Source organism: Staurois parvus, unplaced genomic scaffold (assembly GCF_062004578.1).
Source record: "Staurois parvus isolate SC_StPar_1 unplaced genomic scaffold, SC_StPar_1.0 ptg000291l, whole genome shotgun sequence".
NCBI lineage: Eukaryota > Metazoa > Chordata > Amphibia > Anura > Ranidae > Staurois > Staurois parvus.
Window position 1 is genome coordinate 9468953 of NW_028318087.1, and position 23239 is coordinate 9492191.

A 23239-nucleotide genomic window follows, 5' to 3' on the forward strand; every position below is an offset into this window, starting at 1 on the left:
TACAAATCTTTCTACTTGGTCATATTTATATAGCTCCGTTTTTTTCATTATAGATGAGGTGATTGGGGAAATTTTCCAGCTATTTGGAGTTTGTGCCTTCCTTTTTTGATTAAAGAGGAATATTTGGGCTCTCTTTGTCTGTTGGTGCCACCTCATATATGGTCAGCATTCTGTGTATTGATGGGTGTAAAAATGTGTGAGTCTGAGATGTTCTGTTTCTAATATCGATGTCTTCTTATATGATGACTTTATAGAAAGATACGAAAGGGTGGTCTGTTTCCCCCTCTGCTGCCATTATTATGAGATGTCCATGTGACCACTCATGTCCACCTGACTGCTCACACCATCGAATATTGGAACATAGAATTCTATTTTGAACGCTAGTGTTTTTAGGACTGCTCTGACACACATTAACTGTCCAATTGTTGCTCTGCAAGTATGAAAATGGAGATTGTATGACTGTTCTTTTCGGTACTATAATGATTTGCCATGAACTTTAAATGTGTTTATTTGGAGATTCCTCAGGTTTTCATGACCCCTGAAGAAGATATTGAATTAAAATGATTGAAACTCGTTAAGGCTTTTTGGGAACATTGTATTTCTGTAACCCTTCAAGGGACTGTATTTTTGGAACAGTTTCAGAGCTACCAGTATGATTTTAAGCTGTAATGGATTTTTTAATATTTTTGTAAAACTAAGTATATACAAAAAAAAAAAAATTCTTATGAATATTTGTGTGATGTTATGTCAGCCGCATTAAAGTCCCAAAGGGGGTCATATTTTCTTGCATGTATATTGGGGACGAGCAGCCAGATACTCAATCTTTTTGTTTTAAGCACAATAGAAGTACCAAAAAAAAAAAAACTGTAGGTGTACCAATAAGGCAGTGTGCACCCATCTTCCTCTTTAACAGTATTTTGCAGCTCTAAATTCCTAAGCACATGGTGTTAGCCCTTCCTATTTAATTTTACACTGGATTAAAAAAAAAAAAAAAAAAAAAAAAAAAAAAAAAAAGACACCTCTTCATCTTTTACAGCCAACCGCTCCAAACATCCTTTCCATAACCCTTCCTTGTGCACAGAGAGCTGAGGAAGTTATCTGCGCACAAGATTTCTAGCAAAATCAACAGGTATTTCTTGCACTTATCAAACATATATAACAATATTCTTTCAAATGCCTTTTTAATAGACCGAAAGGAAGCAAAAATGCAAGCAAAGAGAAGGGCCAGTTGGTGTTATTTCCCACTATAGCTGTGGCTCAGGCATTTTATTAACAGATGGGGCTACAAGTAAAACATCCCACAGTCTACCAGACTTTATGCAGTTGGCACCCTCCAAATGTATTTAGGCTAGAGGTTTATCAGTCTCAGAATCCTGCATTACTTGAGACTGCATGATTGACCATTTGAGTTGTACAGCACATATCAATGTATAAAACACATTTGTTGATTTGGGAAAATGTTACAATAGATAAATCCAGAAAAGTGTCCTCCAGATTCTATTTGGCAGCTTTCATTTGTTTCCAAGGTACACGCTGTACTGTCATTTATAAAAGAACGAGTAATTATTTTGATAAAGCTTATACCATGGCAGCAGGTTAATTATGCTGATCATTTATATGCTTTTTAAGCAGCTAAAGCGGTCTGATGAGATAAAACAGAGGAAAGTGTAGAAAAGGAATATCCATTTAAAAACATTATGTTTTCTGTTAGCTGCAATCATAAAACAATCAAAAGGATCAGTCACCTTAAGGCAAGCCATTGATATATGGATTTTCTTTTCTTCCACCATGGGTAACAGGAAAAAAAAAATCACTAGGATTCTCTCATCAACACAGTTAGTGTTGATGAGGGCATGCCTTCCACAAAGCTACTGTGTTCTGCTGCTGGCAATAATTGCATGCTAAAAATCCAACAGGCCGGTTGTACCCAATTCGATCGATGAACCGACTTGGGTACAATCAGCATGTCCACAGATGTATCGAACCTTGGCCGGTCTCTGCTATGGTTACCTTAGCTTGCAACTCAGATTTTGATCCAAGTGTATGTGAATAAATTAGGTCAGGTAAGTGAAGGTGTGTCAAACAGTTTCATCACAGCCACATTGGCATTATTGTTGGCCTCAAAGGGCTGGTTGTGTCTGTAAGACTATGTACAGTGCCTTGAAAAAGTATTCATACCCCTTGAAACTTTCCACATTGTCATGTTACAACCAAAACCGTAAAAGTATTCTGTGATCGAACACAAAGTGGCACATAATTGTGAAGTGGAAGGAAAATAATAAATGGTTTTTAACAATTTTTACAAATAAATATCTGAAAAGTGTGGTGTGCATTTGTATTCAGCCGCCTTTACTTGGATACCCCTAACTAAAATCTAGTGGCACTAACTGCCTTCAGAAGTCACCTAATTCGCAAAAAGAGACCGCTTGTGTGCAATTTAATCGCAGTATAAATACAGCTGTTCTGTGAATCCCTCAAAAGATTTGTTTGAGAACTTGAACAAATGGGATCATGAAGGCCAAGGAACACACTAGATGGGTCAGGGATAAATTTGTGGAGTCATTTAAAGCTGGGTTAAGTTAGAAGAAAAATATCCCAAGCTTTGGGGGGGGGGGGAGAGAGAACGGGGGGGGGGGGTGGGGGGAACGGGGGGTGGAGAGAACGGGGGGGGGAGAGAACGGGGGGGGGGAGAGAACGGGGGGGAAGAGAAAAGGGGGAGAGAGAACGGGGGGGAAGAGAAAAGGGGGAGAGAGAACGGGGGGGAAGAGAAAAGGGGGAGAGAGAACGGGGGGGAAGAGAAAAGGGGGAGAGAGAACGGGGGGGAAGAGAAAAGGGGGAGGGGGGGAGAGAGAGAACGGGGGGAAGAGAAAAGGGGGGAAGAGAAAAGGGGGGAAGAGAAAAGGGGGGAAGAGAAAAGGGGGGAAGAGAAAAGGGGGGGAAGAGAAAAGGGGGGGAAGAGAAAAGGGGGAGGGGGGGAAGAGAGAGAACGGGGGGGAAGAGAGAGAACGGGGGGGAAGAGAGAGAACGGGGGGGAAGAGAGAGAACGGGGGGGAAGAGAGAGAACGGGGGGGAAGAGAGAGAACGGGGGGGAAGAGAGAGAACGGGGGGGAAGAGAGAGAACGGGGGGGAAGAGAGAGAAAAGGGGGGAGAGAGAGCGGGGGGAGAGAGAGCGGGGGGAGAGAGAGCGGGGGGAGAGAGAGCGGGGGGAGAGAGAGCGGGGGGAGAGAGAGCGGGGGGAGAGAGAGCGGGGGGAGAGAGAGCGGGGGGAGAGAGAGCGGGGGGAGAGAGAGCGGGGGGGGAGAGAGCGAACCGGTGGGAGAACGGGGGGGGAGAGAGAACGGGGGGGGGGTAGGGAGAGAGAACGGGGGGGTAGGGAGAGAGAACGGGGGGTAGGGAGAGAGAACGGGGGGGTAGGAGAGAGAGAACGGGGGGGTAGGGGGAGAGAACGGGGGGGTAGGGGGAGAGAACGGGGGGGAGGAGAGAGAGAACGGGGGGGGAGAGAACGGGGGGGGAGGGGAAAGAGAAACGGGGGGGAGAGAAAGGGGGGGAGAAAGAGAAAAGGGGGGGGGAGAGAACGGGGGGGAGAGAACGGGGGGGAGGGGAGAGAACGGGGGGGAGGAGAGAGAGAGAACGGGGGGGGGGGGAGAGAGAGAACGGGGGGGGGGGGAGAGAGAGAACGGGGGGGGGGAGAGAGAGAGAACGGGGGGGGGGAGAGAGAGAGAACGGGGGGGAGGAGAGAGAGAGAACGGGGGGGAGAGAGAACGGAGGGAGGGGGAGAGAATGGGGGGAGGGAGAGGGAGGGGGGAGGGAGAGGGAGGGAGGGGGGAAGGGAGAGGGAGGGGGGAGGGAGGGGGGGAGGGAGGGGGTAGAGAGGGGGAGGGAGGGAGAGAGGGAGGGAGGGAGAGGGAGGGAGGGAGAGGGAGGGAGGGCGCGAGAGGGAGGGCGCGAGAGGGAGGGCGCGAGAGGGAGAGCGCGAGAGGGAGAGCGCGAGAGGGAGAGCGCGAGAGGGAGAGCGCGAGAGGGAGAGCGCGAGAGGGAGAGCGCGAGAGGGAGAGCGCGAGAGGGAGAGCGCGAGAGGGAGAGATCACACCTGTACTGAAATCACACAGAAACCAGAATGACATTGCGATTTCAGTACGCGTGTGAACCCAGGCGCCAGGACGTAACTTCTAGTTGCCACGGGCGGTGTGTACCGGTGACAGCGGTGATTGGGATGCAAAGGGCGAGAGCTGGGTAAAAAAAAAAATTTAAATTTGCAGGAGCAAGGGCCACATGACATGTCCTGGCAGACCAGATTTGGCCTATGGGCCTTGTGTTTGCCATATGTGCTTTAGAGCAAGTACTATATGTGCAGTATGTTCTCAATGGCAGTCTTGTCCCAAACATCAGCAGCTCTGGGGAGCACTAACTGCAAAACTCATGATGCACATTCAGAAAAAGCTTGGGGCCAGCACACTATGCAGCTCATAACCTATGAAACAGTTAAAACGGTTTTAGCTCCTATGCTTATTTTAAATTAATGTTACAGAAACAGAAAACAAAGACCAACACTGTTATGGCAAGTTTAGCTGGGCACATAGACCTCATGTAGATGAACCAAAAGGAAATCCTTAGAACCCTAAATTGTAATACTTTTCCCATGAATGTAGACACTCCTGGCCATGTCTCATTTGATCCAGAATGGCAGCGTTCCCAGATCTAAATGCTTTCTAGGAGAGCTGATGTGTGAGTGATGAAGGGGGGTGTGGGGAATAAAGGAGGGGTGCAACAAAACTAAAAGTAGAGCTAAAATTCCAGCACAAATGCAGCAGGACAGACATGAATTAAATAAATCGGAATTCCAGACTCTAAAATGTACTGTCAGCGCTCTTGAGCACTGTGGAGCTGTGATTGCTCTGATTTACAAACAGTGATCACGTTACATAGATATTGGCACTATAAGTGCATGAGAAAGCTGGGGTTGTTGGAGAAAAATCGGGGTGGGACTGTGCTCATTCACTCAAATTCAAAGTTACTCAAGAAACCACATTTTCAACGAATACTGCTTTTTTTGTTCTACATATCCGTCAGAGGGATCTGAAAAGGATGTCTGGACTTGATTTACGCTGCTATTTTTCAAACCCAACTAGCAATGTTATTTTCAGACTTTCACAAATTCACATAACTTACAAAATTGATGAGTTTCATACCTTTTTATTTTCTCATAAAAGTATTCTTGAGCTCCCTATGATTTCCATGAACCTGGGGCACTCAATATGTCAACAGGGCCCTCCAAAGTCAGAACTCCGATACAAGCTCTACTGCAAGAGCAATGTACGAATATGAGAGGTAAGGCATTATTGTATTTAGGAGATGTGTATGTGGGGTTGAAGGGAAAGGCAGCAGGGGGGACAGATTTGATTCTAAAGTTGAAATCTGATGAATGATAATTTTTATGAGCTTAGCACATGTACAAATAGAATTAGTCCAGTGAATGTGCAGTGAAGTGTGAAATTGAGGGAATTAAACACTAAGCATCATTCCCCACTATAGAACAAATGTTGATGAAGTCTGGCATAACTGGCAAATATGCTTTATAAGGAAAAATATCTCACTGATGCTTTGGAGTAACAAATTAAGTATACAGTATACAGTACCAAAAAATAAGTCTGCATTTTAAAACGCAGCTTCAGGCCTGGGTTGCAGTGTGAATAGGACACAAAAAACAATTGTTTTCTGTGTGTCCTAGTGAAGTCATTTTACATTGCAGTAAAGTGCTGGTCAGCACACATAGTAGTTTATTTACTAAAGCTGGTTCACTCAGAATCTTGTGCACCCGTGCATGGTAGCCAATCAGCTTCTAACCTCAGCTTGTTCATTAAAGCTTTAACAATAAAACCTGGAAGCAGATTGGTTTCTATGCGGAAGTGCACAAGATTCTGAGTGAACTAGCTTTAGTAAATAAACCCCACAGTGTGGAATGGCCCTTAGGTGACTGGGCACTGGCAAAGCTTTTTGAGGACAAGCAATCTGGGAGCTTCCCCATAACCCTAAGCCACTCAGTGTTGTAGCAAGAAAGACCCAGTCTTCTGTTTTGTAGCAAGAAATGCAGAGTGACCCAGGAACAGAAGGCAGGGTGGCTTGTGTCTTGTACTGTACTCCAAATCTGGAATTTATTGGTAAAGTCAAAAATTTCTTGTCTCTTAATCACAAGATACATTACACTGAAATACATTTAAAAAAAGAACACCCTTTCAATGTCCACTCCGCCCTGCTCCCCCTTTAATACTTATGTGGGCCCGATCTTGATCAACCGTTGTGAATGACTCAACAGCAGTAGGAGTCATTGGCTCCTGCTGCTGTCCATCAAATTCTCTGTGAGGAGGGAGCAGGGCACAGGGCTGAACAGCACTGTGTGTGTCAAAAGATACAAACTATGGCTCAGGATCAAGGCTGCACGAGTGATCCCATAGCAAGCAGCTTGCTATGGAGGCACATAGATAAAAGAAGTAGCCAAGACCGCCAGTGGGAGCCTGCTGAAGAGGAAGATCTAGGCTGTTCTGTGCAGGTAAGAATACAATGGTTGGTATTTTAGAAAAAGTCAACCTTTACAATCACTTTAAAGAAGAATTCCATCTATAGATATTTTATACAGTGTCATTGGTCCAGCTTGCACCAATGTAAATATGCATATACCATACCTGGGTAATGCCCCTGGAAGCTGGAAATGACCTAAGTAGACACCGATGAAGTAGAAAGTGGTGATCTCCACTTGTTTCTAGGACCAGCGCCAAGAAGCTGCCTATATGCATTTTGAACACAGGTGGTCAGTTACTCGGCACAGACATTCAGAGAATGCTTTACATTCTCTGAATTAATGCAAAGCATTTTCTGATTGACAAGGTGGATAGCATGACATCACCGCGCCAACTCTCTACCTCATCCAATCAGAGAACACATTGCATTGATTCAGAAACTCTCTCATCGACCAGGTTTATGCATACTTACATTGGTCAAACTATGTGTATATTATCCATACCTGGAATTCCTCTTAAAGGTCAATGTAAAGATCTAATAAATGTCTGTTTAATCCTAAAAGCCTATGCAAAGTTATGGGTTGATTTGCTAAATACGGAAAAAATAGGTATAATCAGTGTAAAGAGATATAGAGGGGGTAAAGAGGTAAAGCATAAAATATCCCAACACAAGTAAATGTAAAATCAAAACCAGAATTTTAAAAAATTACATTCAATTGTATGAGCAATTCTACTAAAAAAACTATGCATGATAAATCAGCCTGCCTTTATTAGGTCAGAGGAGGTTTGTGGCAAGATTAAAACAAGATTTTCCTTCCTTATGAACTGCTTTTCTTATGCACATTTAAAGCCTTATTACATACAGTGGGGAAATTATTTAATCCCGTACAGATTTTGTAAGTTTGCCTACTTACAAATAAATGGTCTATCATTTTATCATTTTGTGTATTTTAAATGATAGACAGAACATCAACCACAAATCCAGAACACACACGATACAAATGTTATAAATTGAGTTGCAGTTCAGTAAGTAAAATACGTATTTGATCCCCCAGCAAAACATGACTTAGTACTTGGTAGAGAAACCCTTTTTGGCAAGCACAGAGTTGAGATGTCTTGTGGTTCGTTACCAGGTTTGCACACATCTCAGGAAGGATTTTGGTCCACTCTTTTCAGATTTTCTCTAAATCCTTAAGGTTTCTTGGCTGTCGCCTGGCAACTCGAAGTTTCAGCTCTCTCCTTAAATTTACTGTAGGATTAAGGTCTGGAGACTGGCTAGGCCACTCCATGACCTTAAGGTGTCTCTTCTTGAGCCACTCCTTTGTTGCCTTGGCCGTGTGTTTTTGGTCATTGTCAGGCTGGAAGACCCAACCATAGCCCATCTTAAGTGTTCTGACTGAGGGAAGAAAGTTTTCATCCAAGATTTTACAAATACATGACCCCGTCCATTGGAGCCTCAATGAGGCAAAGTTGGCCTGTACCTTTAGCAGAGAAACAGCACTATAGCATAATGTTTCCACCTCCGTGCTTGACTGTTGGGATGGTGCTCTTAGGGTCATAGTTAGCATTTTTCTTCCTCCAAACACAGCGAGCAAAGTTAATGCTAAATAGCTCAATTTTGGTCTCATCTGACCACAGCACTTTCTCTCAATCCTTCTCTGAATCATTTAAATGTTTATTGGCAAATTTCATCCTTCTATCCTCACAAGTGCCCCAGTCCCTGCTGCAGAGAAACCCTGTAAAAGGATATTATCACCTCCATGCTTTACTATAGGAATGGTGTTATTTGGATGGTGAGCTTTATTGGATTTCTGCCAGACATAATTTGGTGTTCAGGCGAAATAATTCAAATGTAGTCTCATCTGACCATAACACCTTTTTCCATGTTGCCTCAGAATCTTCAAGGTGAGTTTTGGCAAAGCTTAGTCATGACTGCATGTGACCTCTCTCAAAGAGGGGCTTTTTTCTTCCAACCCTCCCATACAAACCATATTTGTGGAGAATTTGTGATATTGTTGTCACATGCACACAATGACCACTCTTTGTTGTAAATTCCTACAACTGCTTCAAAGTTTCTGTAGGCCTTGCCACCCATAATTGATTATTTGCTTCATTTGCATTACCAGGGACTTAACTGCTTCACACTAAGCTAATCAAAATGACAATATACGTATAAGTGTGGACAGGATCGATTAATTTACCAGGGAGTCACCAACCCTAACAATGAGACAAAAAAGAAAAGGGAATAAAAGAAGGGTGATCAAGGGTGACTTGTGGTAATAAATGAAAATGACCACAGCTGATCACAGTTGAAAAATGGTTAGCTACACTTGATTGAGTTTCAAGTCATTTTTAGGAGGGGGTAATCCTTTTACCAACTTGAGGATTCTCTTTTTGAAATTATTTTTTTTTTTCTGACAAGTTGGTGTTATATCGATCTTTCGCTTGGATGTTTTAAGTTGCGCTCAGTACAAACAGCTGGATAAAACAAAAAATTGTGTCTTCATTGCAGGAAAAACAACAAAATATGATTTTCAAGGGGGTGATTATTTTCTATAGCCACTGTATATAGATTTTCATATCAGGCTTACACTGGTTCAAAAAAAAAAAAAAAAAAAAAAAAAAAAAAAAAAGGTGGGGCGTAAGTTGGGGCAGCAATTTTAAACTGTTGGATTTAGCACATTATTTGGCTACCTTATTAAATAAGCCCCTGTGTTTATAACACAACAATTAATAGAGATGATGCAAGCCTCTATCAAAATGCAGCCAAACAAAGTAGCAACTCTCCAAGATCAACTAACCTGAGCCACTTTTACAGAATTTTGAGTGGAGCCACCAGCATGATAATCAACTTTGAACCTTTTCACCAGCTCTTCAAACCTGGAAAACAAAACACAAGATGTGGGTCAATAAGAAGGAAGTTCCTGTGAGAAGAATTCAGAGCCAAAATGTAAATCTGTAGGGTTGGGATGTGGGTCAGCAGGATACACTGTGCTCATTAGTTTCTTTACAAGGTGTGAGCTGAGAAAACCAAGGTTAGACATGCATAAAGAGACCAGGGAAGGCACGACCTGCACATAAACTATGCTGGCACAGAGACAAGTCTGAAAAAACATGGATGAGTGTGTGGATTTTTTTTTTTGCACTACAGTATGCTTATTATTCATAGATGCACACACTAACCTGCCATCTACTTCATGCAAGAGAAAAAAAGCAGAATACGCAGAAAATTAGCATTTCATAATGTGACGCAAAATGTTGTTGTGTCATGTTACTCTGTCTGTTGGGGTCTAAAACTGTTAGTTGATAATGTTACCAACAATACTGTAGACACACATTAAATCAGCTCTGCATTCATTAAAATATATGCAGATCTCAGACTGGGAAAGAAAGGGGCTTGTTTTTGCCATTTTGCTCATGTGCCAACAAATGACGTGCCGAAAAGGCAAAAGAGCAGAGTGACAGCAGAACAGAGAGAGACAAGCTTATTTTTCTGCTGCTTTTTCTTTTCATTTGTCCAATCACAGGCTTTCCCTGTCTAGTCATAGAAGGATTAACATTCTGCAGGGGAAGTCCTTCAGGTGGAGGTGTGCACAATGTAAATTGTTTACACAAAGCTTGCTGAAGGCTGATACAATGTGGCCTTTTGATCCTTATCAAATTGTATATATTTCACCAAGTATCTGTTTTATCATCTTAAAACAGATATTTGGATCTAAAAGTTTCCATTTTGCTTAAAAGAAGTGTGGGCTTTTTTCTTCCCCCCCATTTATACTTACCTAGGTGGATGCAGCATCAGTCTGATGCTGCATCCGTACTCCGCCAGCTCTAAGTGTGAGAACTGAGCGATCACATGACTGCTGATCACTAAATTCTCACAACCACTCTGAGCAAATTGCAGTGAAATGTCAGTCACCGCTGTCTGCTCTGCCCCCCCCCCCAGCGCTCACTGGAGCGCAGGGCTGTGGAGGAGGCGGGAGCAGCAGGCTCAGGTTCTCGGGGCTCGTTGAGAGGCTGAGCCAGGTGCCGCTCCAGACTCTGGGGTGGATTCTGACTTTGAAGTCGGGATCTTTCCCCAGCTGGACCGGCTGAGTGATGTCAGCTGACAGAGGGCTTCAGAACGAACTGCACTCCTGTGATCCATAGGAGAACAGCCAAAAGAGCTTTGGCTTTACTTCTTTCAAATGTGTTAAATAACGCTTCATGTATAGAAGATATCAGGGCCACAAAGCCAGTATTTGGCTGTGGGATCAAAGAGTTGAGCAGGTGATACCTGGGTCAGTTTCAAACTAACAAAAACCGACCTGATTTCACCATCCACACATTTGAGGTAGATGCAGGAATCCTCCCCGCTGCATCATTTTATTCTGATTTAGTTCCCCACCATCAAAAAACACAGATCAGCGCTGTAGTCTATTGCCTGCTGATCGAGCGAAAGTATACTGACACTGTGGTTAAACAGTCGGTTGGTAAACTGACTTCTGTTCAACCACAGTGGCCACACAGGGATCGAAATTCTTCCAGTCCCTGCTGAACGGGCTGAATTTCAATCCGTCTATGGCCAACTTTAAAGGGTAAATGTAATGCATCATTCACTGATAACTAGTAACTAGGTGTTAAGGAGAGCCTATATACAGAATCTGGTGGGAAACACCTCAGAGATCCAAAACTGTGAAAAATAAAGAAAAGAAATTACGCAAACATATCCAAATTTGGGTTGATTATTAAATATAAATAATGTTTCCTTACAAGTCCCAGAAGTTTTGCTGGGGTAAATTTTGGAAAAAGGTTATACAAATTCTTTTGGTTTGAATGTGCATCTGGAAAGAGGTGAGTGAGCATCACAGCATGTATCCATTCTAACATATGACAACTCAGCAGGCAGTGCAGATCAGATGAATGTGCCATATGAAATGAGTTATCATTTGATGTATAAAAACATGCTATTATTTCCATAGCAACCTTGCCTCCGGCATCTCTTACAAAAGAATGGAAAATATAGGAGTTATTTTCATGTTTCAGGATTATAGTATGAGTTATGTACAGATAGTAAATCAATCTACAGAACTTATCCTAAAAATGTATATAAATATCAGTGCATTTATTTATTTTGAACCCGAAAAGTTTTCTACGTCTACTGTACTATGTACGCTAATATTGTCTGTTTTTTTCAGCCTGCATTGCTAGATTTACCTAAACTTACAATCAAAGGTCTATGGCTGTATTTTTAACTCTTTTCACTCAAACCTTTGATAAAAACCATACAAATAAATATCAGGTTATCAACTACCCCAAAGTCAAAATTTTAGGACCCCAAAAAACACATTCAACAAAACCCATATGCACTTCTCTCATTAGCCATGAAACCCACAAAAATATATATTTTTAAATAAGATAATTTACAAGTAGCATATAACAGAATGCATAAAAGCAGTCCTGTGACCATGTGTAGCAACATTTACTCTATACTTTATAAAAATGTTAGTCTGTCTTCCCACAGAAAGCCAAAAAGATACCAAAACTGCAGAAAGATAAGTTTGTGGATATTATGGTTAACACTGCAACAAAAATATGATTAACCAGTTGCCCACTAGAGGATTTACCGCCCTTCCTGACCAGGCCATTGTTTGCGTTACGGCGCTGCGTTAATTTAACAGACAAATGCGCAGTCATGCAACGCTGCACCCAAATTAAATTTAAGTCCTTTTCTCCCCACGAATTGAGCTCTCCTTCATTGGTATTTAAACAGACTGATTTTTATTTTTTGCGCTATACAAAAAAAAAAAAACCACGACAATTTTGAGAAAACTATTTTTTACTTTTTGCTATTAAAAATGTCCAGTGAAAAAAAAATAAAAAAATAAAAAATAAAAATTTCCTCAAATTTAGGCCAAAATGTATTCTGCGACGTCTTTGCTAAGAAAAAAAAATCCCAATACGTGTAAATGAATTGGCCTACGTGAAAGTTATAGTGTCTACAAATGGCGGTATACTGTATATACACTGGGATTTTTTTGTTTTGCTTTTACTAGTAATGGTGGCGATCATCAACTTATAGCGGGACTGCGGCGGGCATTCTGACACAAGGGGGAACTGACTTTGTGTCATTGATATCCCCAGTGACACCAATACAGTGATCAGTGCTAATAAAAAGCACTGACACTGTACTAATGACACTGAGCAGATAGGGGTTAACATGTGGGGCAATCAATGGGTTAACTGTGTGCAGTTTTACTAGGGGCTTTACTAGTTTTACTAGCCATGCAAAGCAGTGTGCATGAGTTGACAGGGAGAACGGTTTTGTTTAATAACAGTTCTCCCCTCATCGGAGATGCCTGGCAATCACTGGGTGTTGGCGAGTAATCACCGGCTGGGACTCGGTGATTGACAGCCGTGGCCGTGAATGGCGGCGTGGGTAGGGTGCGCGCTTCCTACCCAAAAATGCAAAATCACACGCATATCTACATGTGATTTTGAGCACCCGTCCGCCCTGTACCAGTGTATCTGCTATAGGGCAGACGGGAAGCGGTTAATAAAGAAACTATTATTGTTAGCCAGTGTCAATTGTCATTAAACCAGAAATGTGAGGTCAGCACAATTTGCCTCAATCACAGTTTGGTAGCCCCACTAGACTCCAATCTGTACAATAACTCCCTACTTGTGTATTAGGCCAAAAGGGGAATATCTTGCATGGACATAAGGTTCTTTGGGGCTAGAACTGAAATGGGTATATAGGTTTGACTGTCTTCCAGTCAGTCTATGCAATAATAATGGATTTGGAGTGTATCCTGGGGTGTCCAACTATAGTTGTCAAAGCTTGTTAAATCATTCTGGGATCCCTCTAAATTAAACATTTTTTGCTAATTGTAGTGTATTAAGTGACTAGACGCATAATGATAATGTTGATGGAATGAGATGTCCATCTGTTAGCATAAAACGTCCTTGCCAAAACTAGCAATCAGTGTGAGTACACTATTGTCCTCTAAATCTTCTATGACTTTAGGTAGACAAGTATAAGGTTTACAAGATATACTTTGACAACAAATCCGATTGATGAAATTATTACATTCTGCTAGAGCATATGGAATTGGCTCCCATGGGATCAATGATATCATTAATAAAGGTGGGAGTACCTACTCCCTATGTTAGAGATGAAGAGTTCTATGTGTTCTGTGAATAATTGACTTATAAAGCATTTGCAAGGTCAACAGGGAGACCAACAGAATAGATGAAGGGATATCTTTTGCTAACTAAACACAAAAATGGGAATTCTACTATATACAAGTGGTGTTAATTTTTGTTGTGCCATAACGGAATGGTGCAGTTGCAGAAATTTAGGCCCCATGCACACTGATGCAGTGCAGATTAAATGGATTGCGGGTATAGCAGTAGGGGGATATATGGACATGAGGGTACTACTGTTGCCATCACATTCTGGATAGGGTCCTTCACATCATGAACTGTAATCTAGACACAAGAAAGTAGAGGTATGGGTTGGATACTTCCAGTCCCCCTTTCCCCAGTAGTCAATACAGAGTATCTAGTTTAATTTAGTTAAACCATCTCCAAAGAGTCTATATGAGGAATTGTGTGAAGTATTAACAGTCAAGATGACCAAATCATTTTGTTAAGTTATTTATTCCAGCCACAGGTGATGCAAGGGCTTACACTTCTAACAAAAACCTTTTAATCTGTAGCTACTCATAGATTTAGATAAGCCCCCTCTGATCTAGAGGTTTTCAGGTATTGGTACCAATCTCATATCTATGCTGAATGACCATACACTGCCAGTTAGGGGCTGTCAAGAAAATAGAGACAGGATAGGTTAGAAATCTTTCCTCAAACACTACTTTTTCAGGTGGCTAAGGTAGTGTCTGCCCCCAGCTCCACTCCTATATTAAATCCAACGACATAAGCAACCTGATAATTAACCCCTTCATGACCAAGATCAAAACAAACCTTAACGCCCAGACCCAATTCTTTAAGTTTGATGTGGGTTTACACAAATGTACATATCATCGTAACCACATAGTGTATCCAGCTTGATTATACCTGCTTTCTTTCCATAACAGATTGGGCTTTCATTTGGTGGTAAATATTAATGGATCTCTCAACTTTGATTTCTTATGAAAGGAAAACTGGCCCAATACAGCAAAAACTAAAAATGTTTAAATGTTAACCTTCTATTTTTGTGCCATTACCATGACCCACCAAAGAATCTGCAAAATAAATTCTCCTACTTATAATTGCAGTGATACCATAAATGCATGCATTATTTGTTCTTTGCACCTGTAGTGTAGCCCAGAAACAACAACACGCATTTTGTTTTTTGGAACACATTGACACTAAACACACTGACTTGATATAAAAAAAAAAGTATTTTACCAATAGCATAAAGCCACTACCACTGCCACCTATTGTACATGGACACTAGCACTCACTAAATTTGATCTAGCTATGAACTAGTTAATCTAGATTGTAGGTAAAGCACCTAGGTGCCCTATGTGCAACTGGCCTAAATTTTCAACTGGACTGTATAGTCAATAAGAAACTACAGCAGAGGCCACAGAACCAGACTATGCAAGGGAGAGGAAAAAATAAATAGTCACAAAGCAGACAGTGGCCAGTGGGGTGGTCTAAGGGGATTTAAAAAAACTCCAAATGAAGTTCATCTGAGTACAGAGAATTTAGACTTTGGGAGAGTGGTGCATCAAGTCCCTATAACTGGTAGGTGCACCACATGCATGGTATATTGTTTCCAAGCCTAGAACGGTTTTAACTGCACAGCCTCCACGGTGACAGCTGATCTCATGATTTATAGACTCTGTTAAACCTGACTTGTGAGAAGAGAAACAGAGACACAGAGGGGATCCTGGTGACTGATGTTTGAGGCAGATGACAAATCATGAATCCTCTTGCTAGAGACACATCCATCAAAAGTGACAGAGTGGCAAATCCAGAGGACAGAATTTCCCAGCTACTAAACTGTGATTAAGTGTTTTATAGTCACAGGCTTTAGTAAACACATTTCACAATAGAAGTACATTATGGTATACAAAATTTATCTTTGAAACATTTTGTGACAGTATCATGGTTTACAAAAAAAAAAAAAAAAAAAAAAAGCTATTCATACTTAGGGTAAATTTTTGCATCCCTGACAAGTCCCATGGCCGCATACAGAGATGTAATCTCCTCCTCATATACCCTCTAGGACCGTCAATCTAAAATGTGTACCAATCTCCAGACACAGCATTGCATTACTAGCCAACTTCCACAGGGTGGGATACTATGCTGCCATGGAGTTCATCAGGAAAGGAAAATTATGAAGTATGAACATTTGTTTCCCATTTTCTTGATGGCTCCAAGTCAACATACAAATGGGAAATAACCAGACCAGACAGGGTGGAAATGCTAATATTTTAATCAGTAGAGGTGACAGAAGAAAGTACTTTCCAAACAAAACAGTTGTAAGAAAAGCTGGTCAAACAAAATAATGTGTGAAAAAGGTATTGAACGAGGACCAAGAAGTTGCCCTATAAATTATCTCTGGAGAGACGCGAGTGGTTGCCACCCAGGAAGCGGCCATACCACGAGTGGAACAAGCCATTACTTCATCCAGTACTGCCATACCTTTGAAGATGCAGATAGGCCATGGAGGGGGAAATTTACCATCTCTGGCAAGAAGGCCCAGTTCGTCAACTTGCCAAACATTTCTGACAGGAGAAACCACTTTTTGTCAATGCTGACCTTGGACAAGCAGTCCACTTGTACATTGTCTGGACCTGGAATGTATACTGGTGATAAGTGCAGAAGATTGCCTTGGCCTTAACCATTATAGGGACTTTTTTTTTTTCCAGTAACGCCTAGCTGTGAGTGGCTCCCTGCCTCTTTACATAGGAGACAGCGATGGTGTTGTCCATTTCCAGCAAGACTGCTTTGCCTTTGATCTTGTGCCAAAATGCTAGAAGGCCCTTAATACAAGAATATTTGAAACTATTCCCCTTTTGTGGCAGGACCAAAGTTCCCTGGGCCAACTGTCCCATACACTGGGCTCCCCAACCCTTTTTGTTGGCATCTGCAGTCAATCACTACCAACAAAAAAAGGGGCTGAGCAGGTGGTGACAGTTCCACAGATTCTCTTCTTTAACAAACATCTGAGATGGTTTCCTAAAAGGGGACACAAGCATTCTGTCTGACAGATAATCAGACCTCTTCTGTTCAAAAAACCCTTTCTGGAAAGGATGCAGCATCCACTGATACCACTTCACCAATGGTGTGGAGGAAACCTTTATCCCCACAATCTAAACATTGTCCTACAGAAAAAATTCACCCCCAGAGCCTGTGAAACTTCCCATGATGACTGAGACCTTCTCCTGAGGGAGCGAGAACATGTAGCACCAGGTATTCAGCCTGGCCCCCAGCTACACTAAATTTTGTGAGGGAGAAAGATTAATTTTTTTGCACATTTAAAAGGCCTCGGAGTTCTTCCAAGGTTGACTGCCCCAGAAATTAATGAGTAAGCAGTAGACTGTAGTAGTCCTGTGAAAAAAAAAAGTTTATTGAAGTAGTGAAAGATTCCTACTCTTTTCTCCAGTAGCTCTGACGAAGTCCTGGAGACAAGCATGTGAGGAGACAAGGAAGCTTGAGAGCAGGAGGTCTTGAGAGGAGCGAAGAAGACTGTTTGGAGACAAGGATTGGTGATATAGTTTGGGGCAGAGTTGTGAATGGCTATGTATGTTGTTAGTATTTTTAATTTAATTCTCTGAGCAAATGGAATCCAGTAGAAAGACTGGCAGACAGGGGTGGAGGACACGGAGCGGTTGATAAGGTAGATGATTCAGGTGACCAAGAGAGGAGGTGTAGATAGAGAAGAGAGGGGGGGGTCAAAGAACAGAGCCTTGGGGACCCCTACAGAAAGATTGCTGTGATAGGGAGGAGAACCAGGAAAGCACTGACTCTCGGAGACCAAGGCAGTGGAGTTTGAGTGTGTGGTCAACAGTGTCAAAGCATATATTGCTCTTGCAAGAGCTTGATCAATGTTCTCATTTTCAGGTGTCATTTGTATCTACAAATGAAGAGATTGTATATTTTTGTATCATGATTTGCAACACTTCCTTACTTGAAGATGCTGCTGTTAAAGAAACACTTTGTGATGATCAAGAAGCAGCAGAAGAGTGTTTCGTGAACGAGAACTCTGAAGGGAAAAGCTACTCGCACTTTCATTCTGGTTCTCATCATTAGATTCCATAAAGTATTTTGTCTTTAATGTCTTTGGGGCACCCTCTGGCATGCCAGGATGTGTTATGTCACCCTTGTAGCATTTGGAAAATAATATTTCTTTTACAATATTTGCAAATTGCAGCTTTGCTCTCAGCAGACATTTCATTGTGGTAATGCTTCCAAACTCTAGATGTTGGTCTCACCATTTTACGGAGTGGAAGAGAAGAAAAATTTTTTACCGGACAATAGATAAACATTATGCTGTATTGGTGGTGGAGAATAATAGGAATCATTTAAAAGGTTATAAAGATAAACTAATAAGACAAATGTACCTTCTTACCTGTCAAAGCCTGAGAGGAGGACAGAAACTCATCTACTGTATCTCATCAATAACCCAACTATAGGAGATACAAGATGGAGTCCACAAGCAAACTAAACTGAAGCCCTTTTTCTGCAGTGCCCCCTAGTGTCAGAAATGCATATTTCTTTTGTATGATAACTGAACTGAGAAGTACAGTGTTACTTGAATTTTATTCCAGGATTTGCTCGTCTTCAGCTGAGCGAACTTGTAATAATTTATAATTTAAGACTTTACAGTCTTAGAAAGTCTCAGAATCTCTCACTAAAGACTTTATATACAGTTTAAATACCATGTCAGATATATTATCTCTGTAAAAACATATTGCACTTTTTTGTCCAATTTTTCCAGGAAAAAAAAAAAAAAACTTTCCACGGTCGTCTTTTTTTTTTTTCCCCAAGCCTTCCCATCTCTATGCAGACTATCACTGTAATCTAACCTGGAGTATGAAGTCAGATTTGGTTCTTGTTGCCTTGGAAATTAATGGCGCCAACTTACTGCCAAATAGAGAGTGACCCTCATACAGAATCTTGTACCAGCCATGGTTTTAACCAAAGGGATCTCTTCCCTGCTACAGATCATAACATCACCCTTGCTCGAAGCTTAATGCCGATTGAGGCCTCCACCAAGAAAGCCGATGTAAGCTTGATATTTTGGTGAAGAGCAAGGATCTCAGATTCATTCAGAATGTTAGAAACTGCTGAATCTGCGTTGTCAGCCCAAACCTTCAAGGCTTTCAAAATTGATGCTATGGACACTGTCTGCTTACCTGTCATTCTATTTTCTTGAAATCAACCCATATGTCTCTCTAGTGTATCCTTGAATGATACCGTGTCTTCCAAGCTTCATCAAGGCCGCATTTACGAGAGGACAACTAATCTCTTACATCCACTTCCTAGAAATAGTTTTGTAAAACTATTCTGGAAATTTGACTTGTCTACGTTACGCCACTCGTCAGTAATCAAATCTTATTTCTTCAATAAATGGGAAAGAAACAATTCCTTTTTCATATGCTTGAAATACTTCCTCCATTTCTGATGCTCTTCCACTGTGCCTTTCCACAGCAGCACATGCCTGAGTGATCTTACAAAGGGTTGCACCAGTGAGAAATCGAATCCTACAGACTCTTAATCCTCCACTGGAGGATTAGAGAATTCTGACACTGTGCAAGGAAGGGGTTGTTGTGCAAGTAGATGACATGAGGAAGCTTGGCTTGTAGAGGCAAAACAATCTTAAGGTATCCTGGAACACTTGTCTCATCAGTGACGCCACTGGTTGATTATTCACCTCTTTATATCTTGTTGCTTCTGTAAAACAGCTCTCACAGACTGTCTTCCCTGGTAAAGCCATGTTTGAGCAGGCCCAGCAACAACCAAGGTTGAGGCTGCTGGTAGTGATATCAAGTGATCAGATGAGGAGATTGGTGGAGTGCTGACGGAGACCAAGACCTGCATGTTCTGTGACTATAGCTGGGAGGTTGAATTTTTGTATAATGTTCGCAGCCCAGACTTTCCATGAACTTCTGGACAGCCTGAACAGTCTATGGTCTGACCTGCAACGATTAAAGAGTGGATATCTTCAGAATCCAAGCATTTAAAGCATACTACTATTGGCATTATCGCACACGTTCTCTGGATTTGCTTTTCTTTCAGAGGAGTTGGTATGGCAGTATCCACTTTGGGGAAAAACATGCATACTATTAGCATGCTTAAACCCCAGAAGCAGGAACCATAAGAATAAAAAGGCGCTCATCTAGAAACCAGAAGGTCAGGCAGCAGGTCAATAGGCTAAACAAGCAGAGATATGGCGACCACTTATCACACAGCCCAGCCTGGTTAAATTAGGTGCCTAGCCAAAGCGCCCACCTCTTTCGCAATTGTGTACATGTGCAACTGACGAAACACCCCCAAAAAAAATGTTTGAAACAGCATGAAAGGTTGCATGGCATAAGCAGCAATGCCTGGAAGTAACGTGTGCAACTTAGGCCACACGATGCATGCGCACTCCGACTCAACGTATCACAAAGGTAGAATGAAGATGTGCACTCCAGAAAGCAGCCATACCTCCAGCTCCCTTGCCCATACTCTATTTAGAAGGTTATCCAGGGGGACTTAACCTATCTCCAGGTGAACTATCAGGGATTTACCCCAGCAAGGTAAAGTGGCAGCTCAGCAGGTCCAAGGAGTTGGAGGAGGAAGAAATTGCACTGCAGTGTCTGAAGAGAGGTTCAAATTTCTAAATAACCTGTCCTATGGGCTAGAGGAGGAGGAGACTAACCATGTGTATGTCAACATTGAGCCTACGGGAAAGTTATATGTAGTTAAAAGGAGATCTATAGTCACAGCACACACATTTTTTTTATAGCATCAGCATTGCAATAGCAATACAAAACATAGTTATTTTTGAAAACCCAAACATAAGCCTACTTGAAAAAACCTTTCAAGGTGCGATTGCTGCTTGTCTGCTGCCCATCTATTAAAACAACTTTCTGGATTCCTTGCAGTCATTGCAGCTTCTCTGCTCATTCCTTTGGTGTACTATATATGTTATGGTACCTTGCTACTTGAAAGCAATGGTTCTTGTTCTGACTTTGCCTCCTGAAAACTCCTCACAGCATTTCTGTAGTTCAGAGAGCAGGTTTTCTAAAATGTGCAGTCAGCAGTGCATATTCACGGAGCATAATGAAAAGGTCACTGAAAGTAAAATGTGTGGGATTCTTCAAATTTTCAAACATCAACATCATATAGGTCTTGGCCTTTGGATCCCTGACCCTGGCCACAAGCCTGTCCACCTTGTAGTTGAAAACGGATCTCAAAAGACCTAGGTCTGTAATCCACTGACAGTGTCAAATGAATCAGCCTTTGGGGTAGAGAGACTATTCCCCCATGTCCAGGCATTGGTGACTGAGGAAGTTCATCTGCCAATTGTGTAATCAAGGAATGTGGGCTGAGCACAGACCTTTTGTCCCAAGACAGAAATTAGGTCCACTTCTCGAAAGGCCATGGGGCTTCTTGTGGCACTTTGATGGGTGATGTAAGTCACGGCCGTGGTGTGTTACAACTGAACCTTCGGTTACCCCCAAAGCTGGCTATCCACCACAGTAGGGCAACATACAGCTCTTAGGGTAGGAAGTCTGGATTAAGATAACTACATCGCCATCCTCCCCAGCTCGACAAATTGGCATCTGCTGTGAGAATCATCCAGGTTAATAAGAGAAAGAACCTCTCTGAATCTAGCACAAGGCTTGTAAGTCACCAGGTCAAAGATATCCTGGCCTTGGGTCATAGGAGCATGGGAATGTCCAGAAACAGTTTGTCCCATGCAATCAGTACATTAAGCTGCAGGGCCTTGGAGTGAAACTGGGCAAACATCACCACCCTGAAGGAGGCTACTATGAGGCCCCGTACCTTCCTACACAATCAGACTGATGGAAACCTCTTGGCGTGCAAAGTCCAGACATGAGCACAGAGGTTCAATACCCATTCCAGGGGAACACCCAGTGTCCAATACTAAGCCCAGGTACTCCAAGTGGTGGGCTGGATCCCATACAGACTGCTGTGGGTTCAGAATCCATCTGAAGCTCTTAAAAAGTAGAATTCCAGAATAAACCTAACTTGTCTTAGAAATGTCAACCCCCCCCCCCCCCATCTCTACAGTAGTAACTTGTGTAAGAAAGATGTATAGGCTTACCCGTTGCCAGCCCGCTCCAGTCTGGTCACACAATCCCCTGTATTAGCCAGCAACAGTTGCAGGGGAGAGGAGAAAGCACTCAAAAATGACTGGTAAAGCCTGAGGTGGTGACATCACCCATAGGCTTCCTCCTCTGCCCAGCAGCAGTCATTGTCGACTGACACAAGGGAGCCAGATAACATGCCAAGACAGAAGCAGGCTGAAAAGACGTATATACATTTTTCTTACATAGGCCTGTCAGCATACATGCTAGGAGTGGACAGGAGGTAATGTCACCACTAAAGTACCACTCTATGTCCGTTTACTGGTGCAGAGGGTTCAATTTTTTCTTTTTTTTTGAAAAATGCTGATTTTACAGTAAAAAAACAAAAAAGACAAAAACACATACAAAAACAGACAGACATACTCTGTTCCAAAGACCTTCAGTGTTTAACTACTGGAATTTAGCAGTGTGTCAGTGGCTGGGATGTTGCTATTATCTTCTGCACTTGTCATTCCTATTACCTCTCCTTGCATACTCCACGGGTTATTTAACTCACGCAATAACTCACTGCAATTGATTTATACCATGAGTCTGGTGGGTTAATTACAAGTCGTGGAGACTGTACAGCCAGCAAAATATGCGAATGCTTGTTTCTACAGCTACATATTTTTTTTATAAGTTTTACATTTTGTAATTTATTAGCGTGAGTGTTGCTTGATCTCTTCAGTGTTTATATTTAACATTGCTTTTGGAGGATGTAGGTTTTTTCAAGCTAGTAACTACACAGATTGATTAACCTTTTAATATTCCCATGACTGCACTAGAGCTATTGCTATTGCTGACGTTATTGCGAAAATGCTTGTAGCTTGACTGTGCTGACCCACTAGATTCAAAACTTGGATCTGGAAAGTATGGAGATCAGGAAAGCAACCGGTCCTGATCTGCATACTTGACACAGGTCAGACTCAGAATATTGAAGCCAGAAAATTAGCAAGATCTCAGCTGGCATTCTGAGAAGTAAAAAATTGCAGTCTTTTGGTTTTGGTCACAAAATATCTAAACCCATGAGCAAAAATAGTATATATTTCATACATACCTAACTGATGAGGAAAATAAAGACACCAGTCCAAACTGTATATGTACATGTGTGAATGTTTCTGAAACGAACAGACAATTTCCATACCCCTGTACATTGTGTTCACTGAAAAACACATCTAAGTGTTTTAAATATGCCTACACTCCCTGCTGGCACCACCAATTGTGGAAAACAATTCTACATCTTTACTGCTCTAACAGTAAATAACACTTTACAAAGTCGAAATTGAATCAATAAATTAAATTGCACAAATATATATAACCACCACCAAATATGTGCAAGTTAATAGTGCAATAACATAAAAAAGGGAAACGCTAGCCACACCCTAATGCGTTTCGTCCAATGCTTACCACTCCCTCGGAAGTCATTGGACAAAA

At 41.9% G+C, this 23239-nt stretch overlaps 1 protein-coding gene across 2 annotated transcripts in view; it reads right to left on the reverse strand.

Moving 5' to 3' along the window:
* The window catches only part of ADK (adenosine kinase), a 308889-nt gene that overhangs the window by 170644 nt on the left and 115006 nt on the right, over nt 1–23239 (reverse strand). For both annotated transcript variants that reach the window (XM_089682589.1, XM_089682590.1), the window contains exon 4: nt 9317–9395. In XM_089682589.1, coding sequence (XP_089538715.1) covers nt 9317–9395 — 79 coding nt within the window. The remainder of the gene's footprint in view (nt 1–9316; nt 9396–23239) is intronic.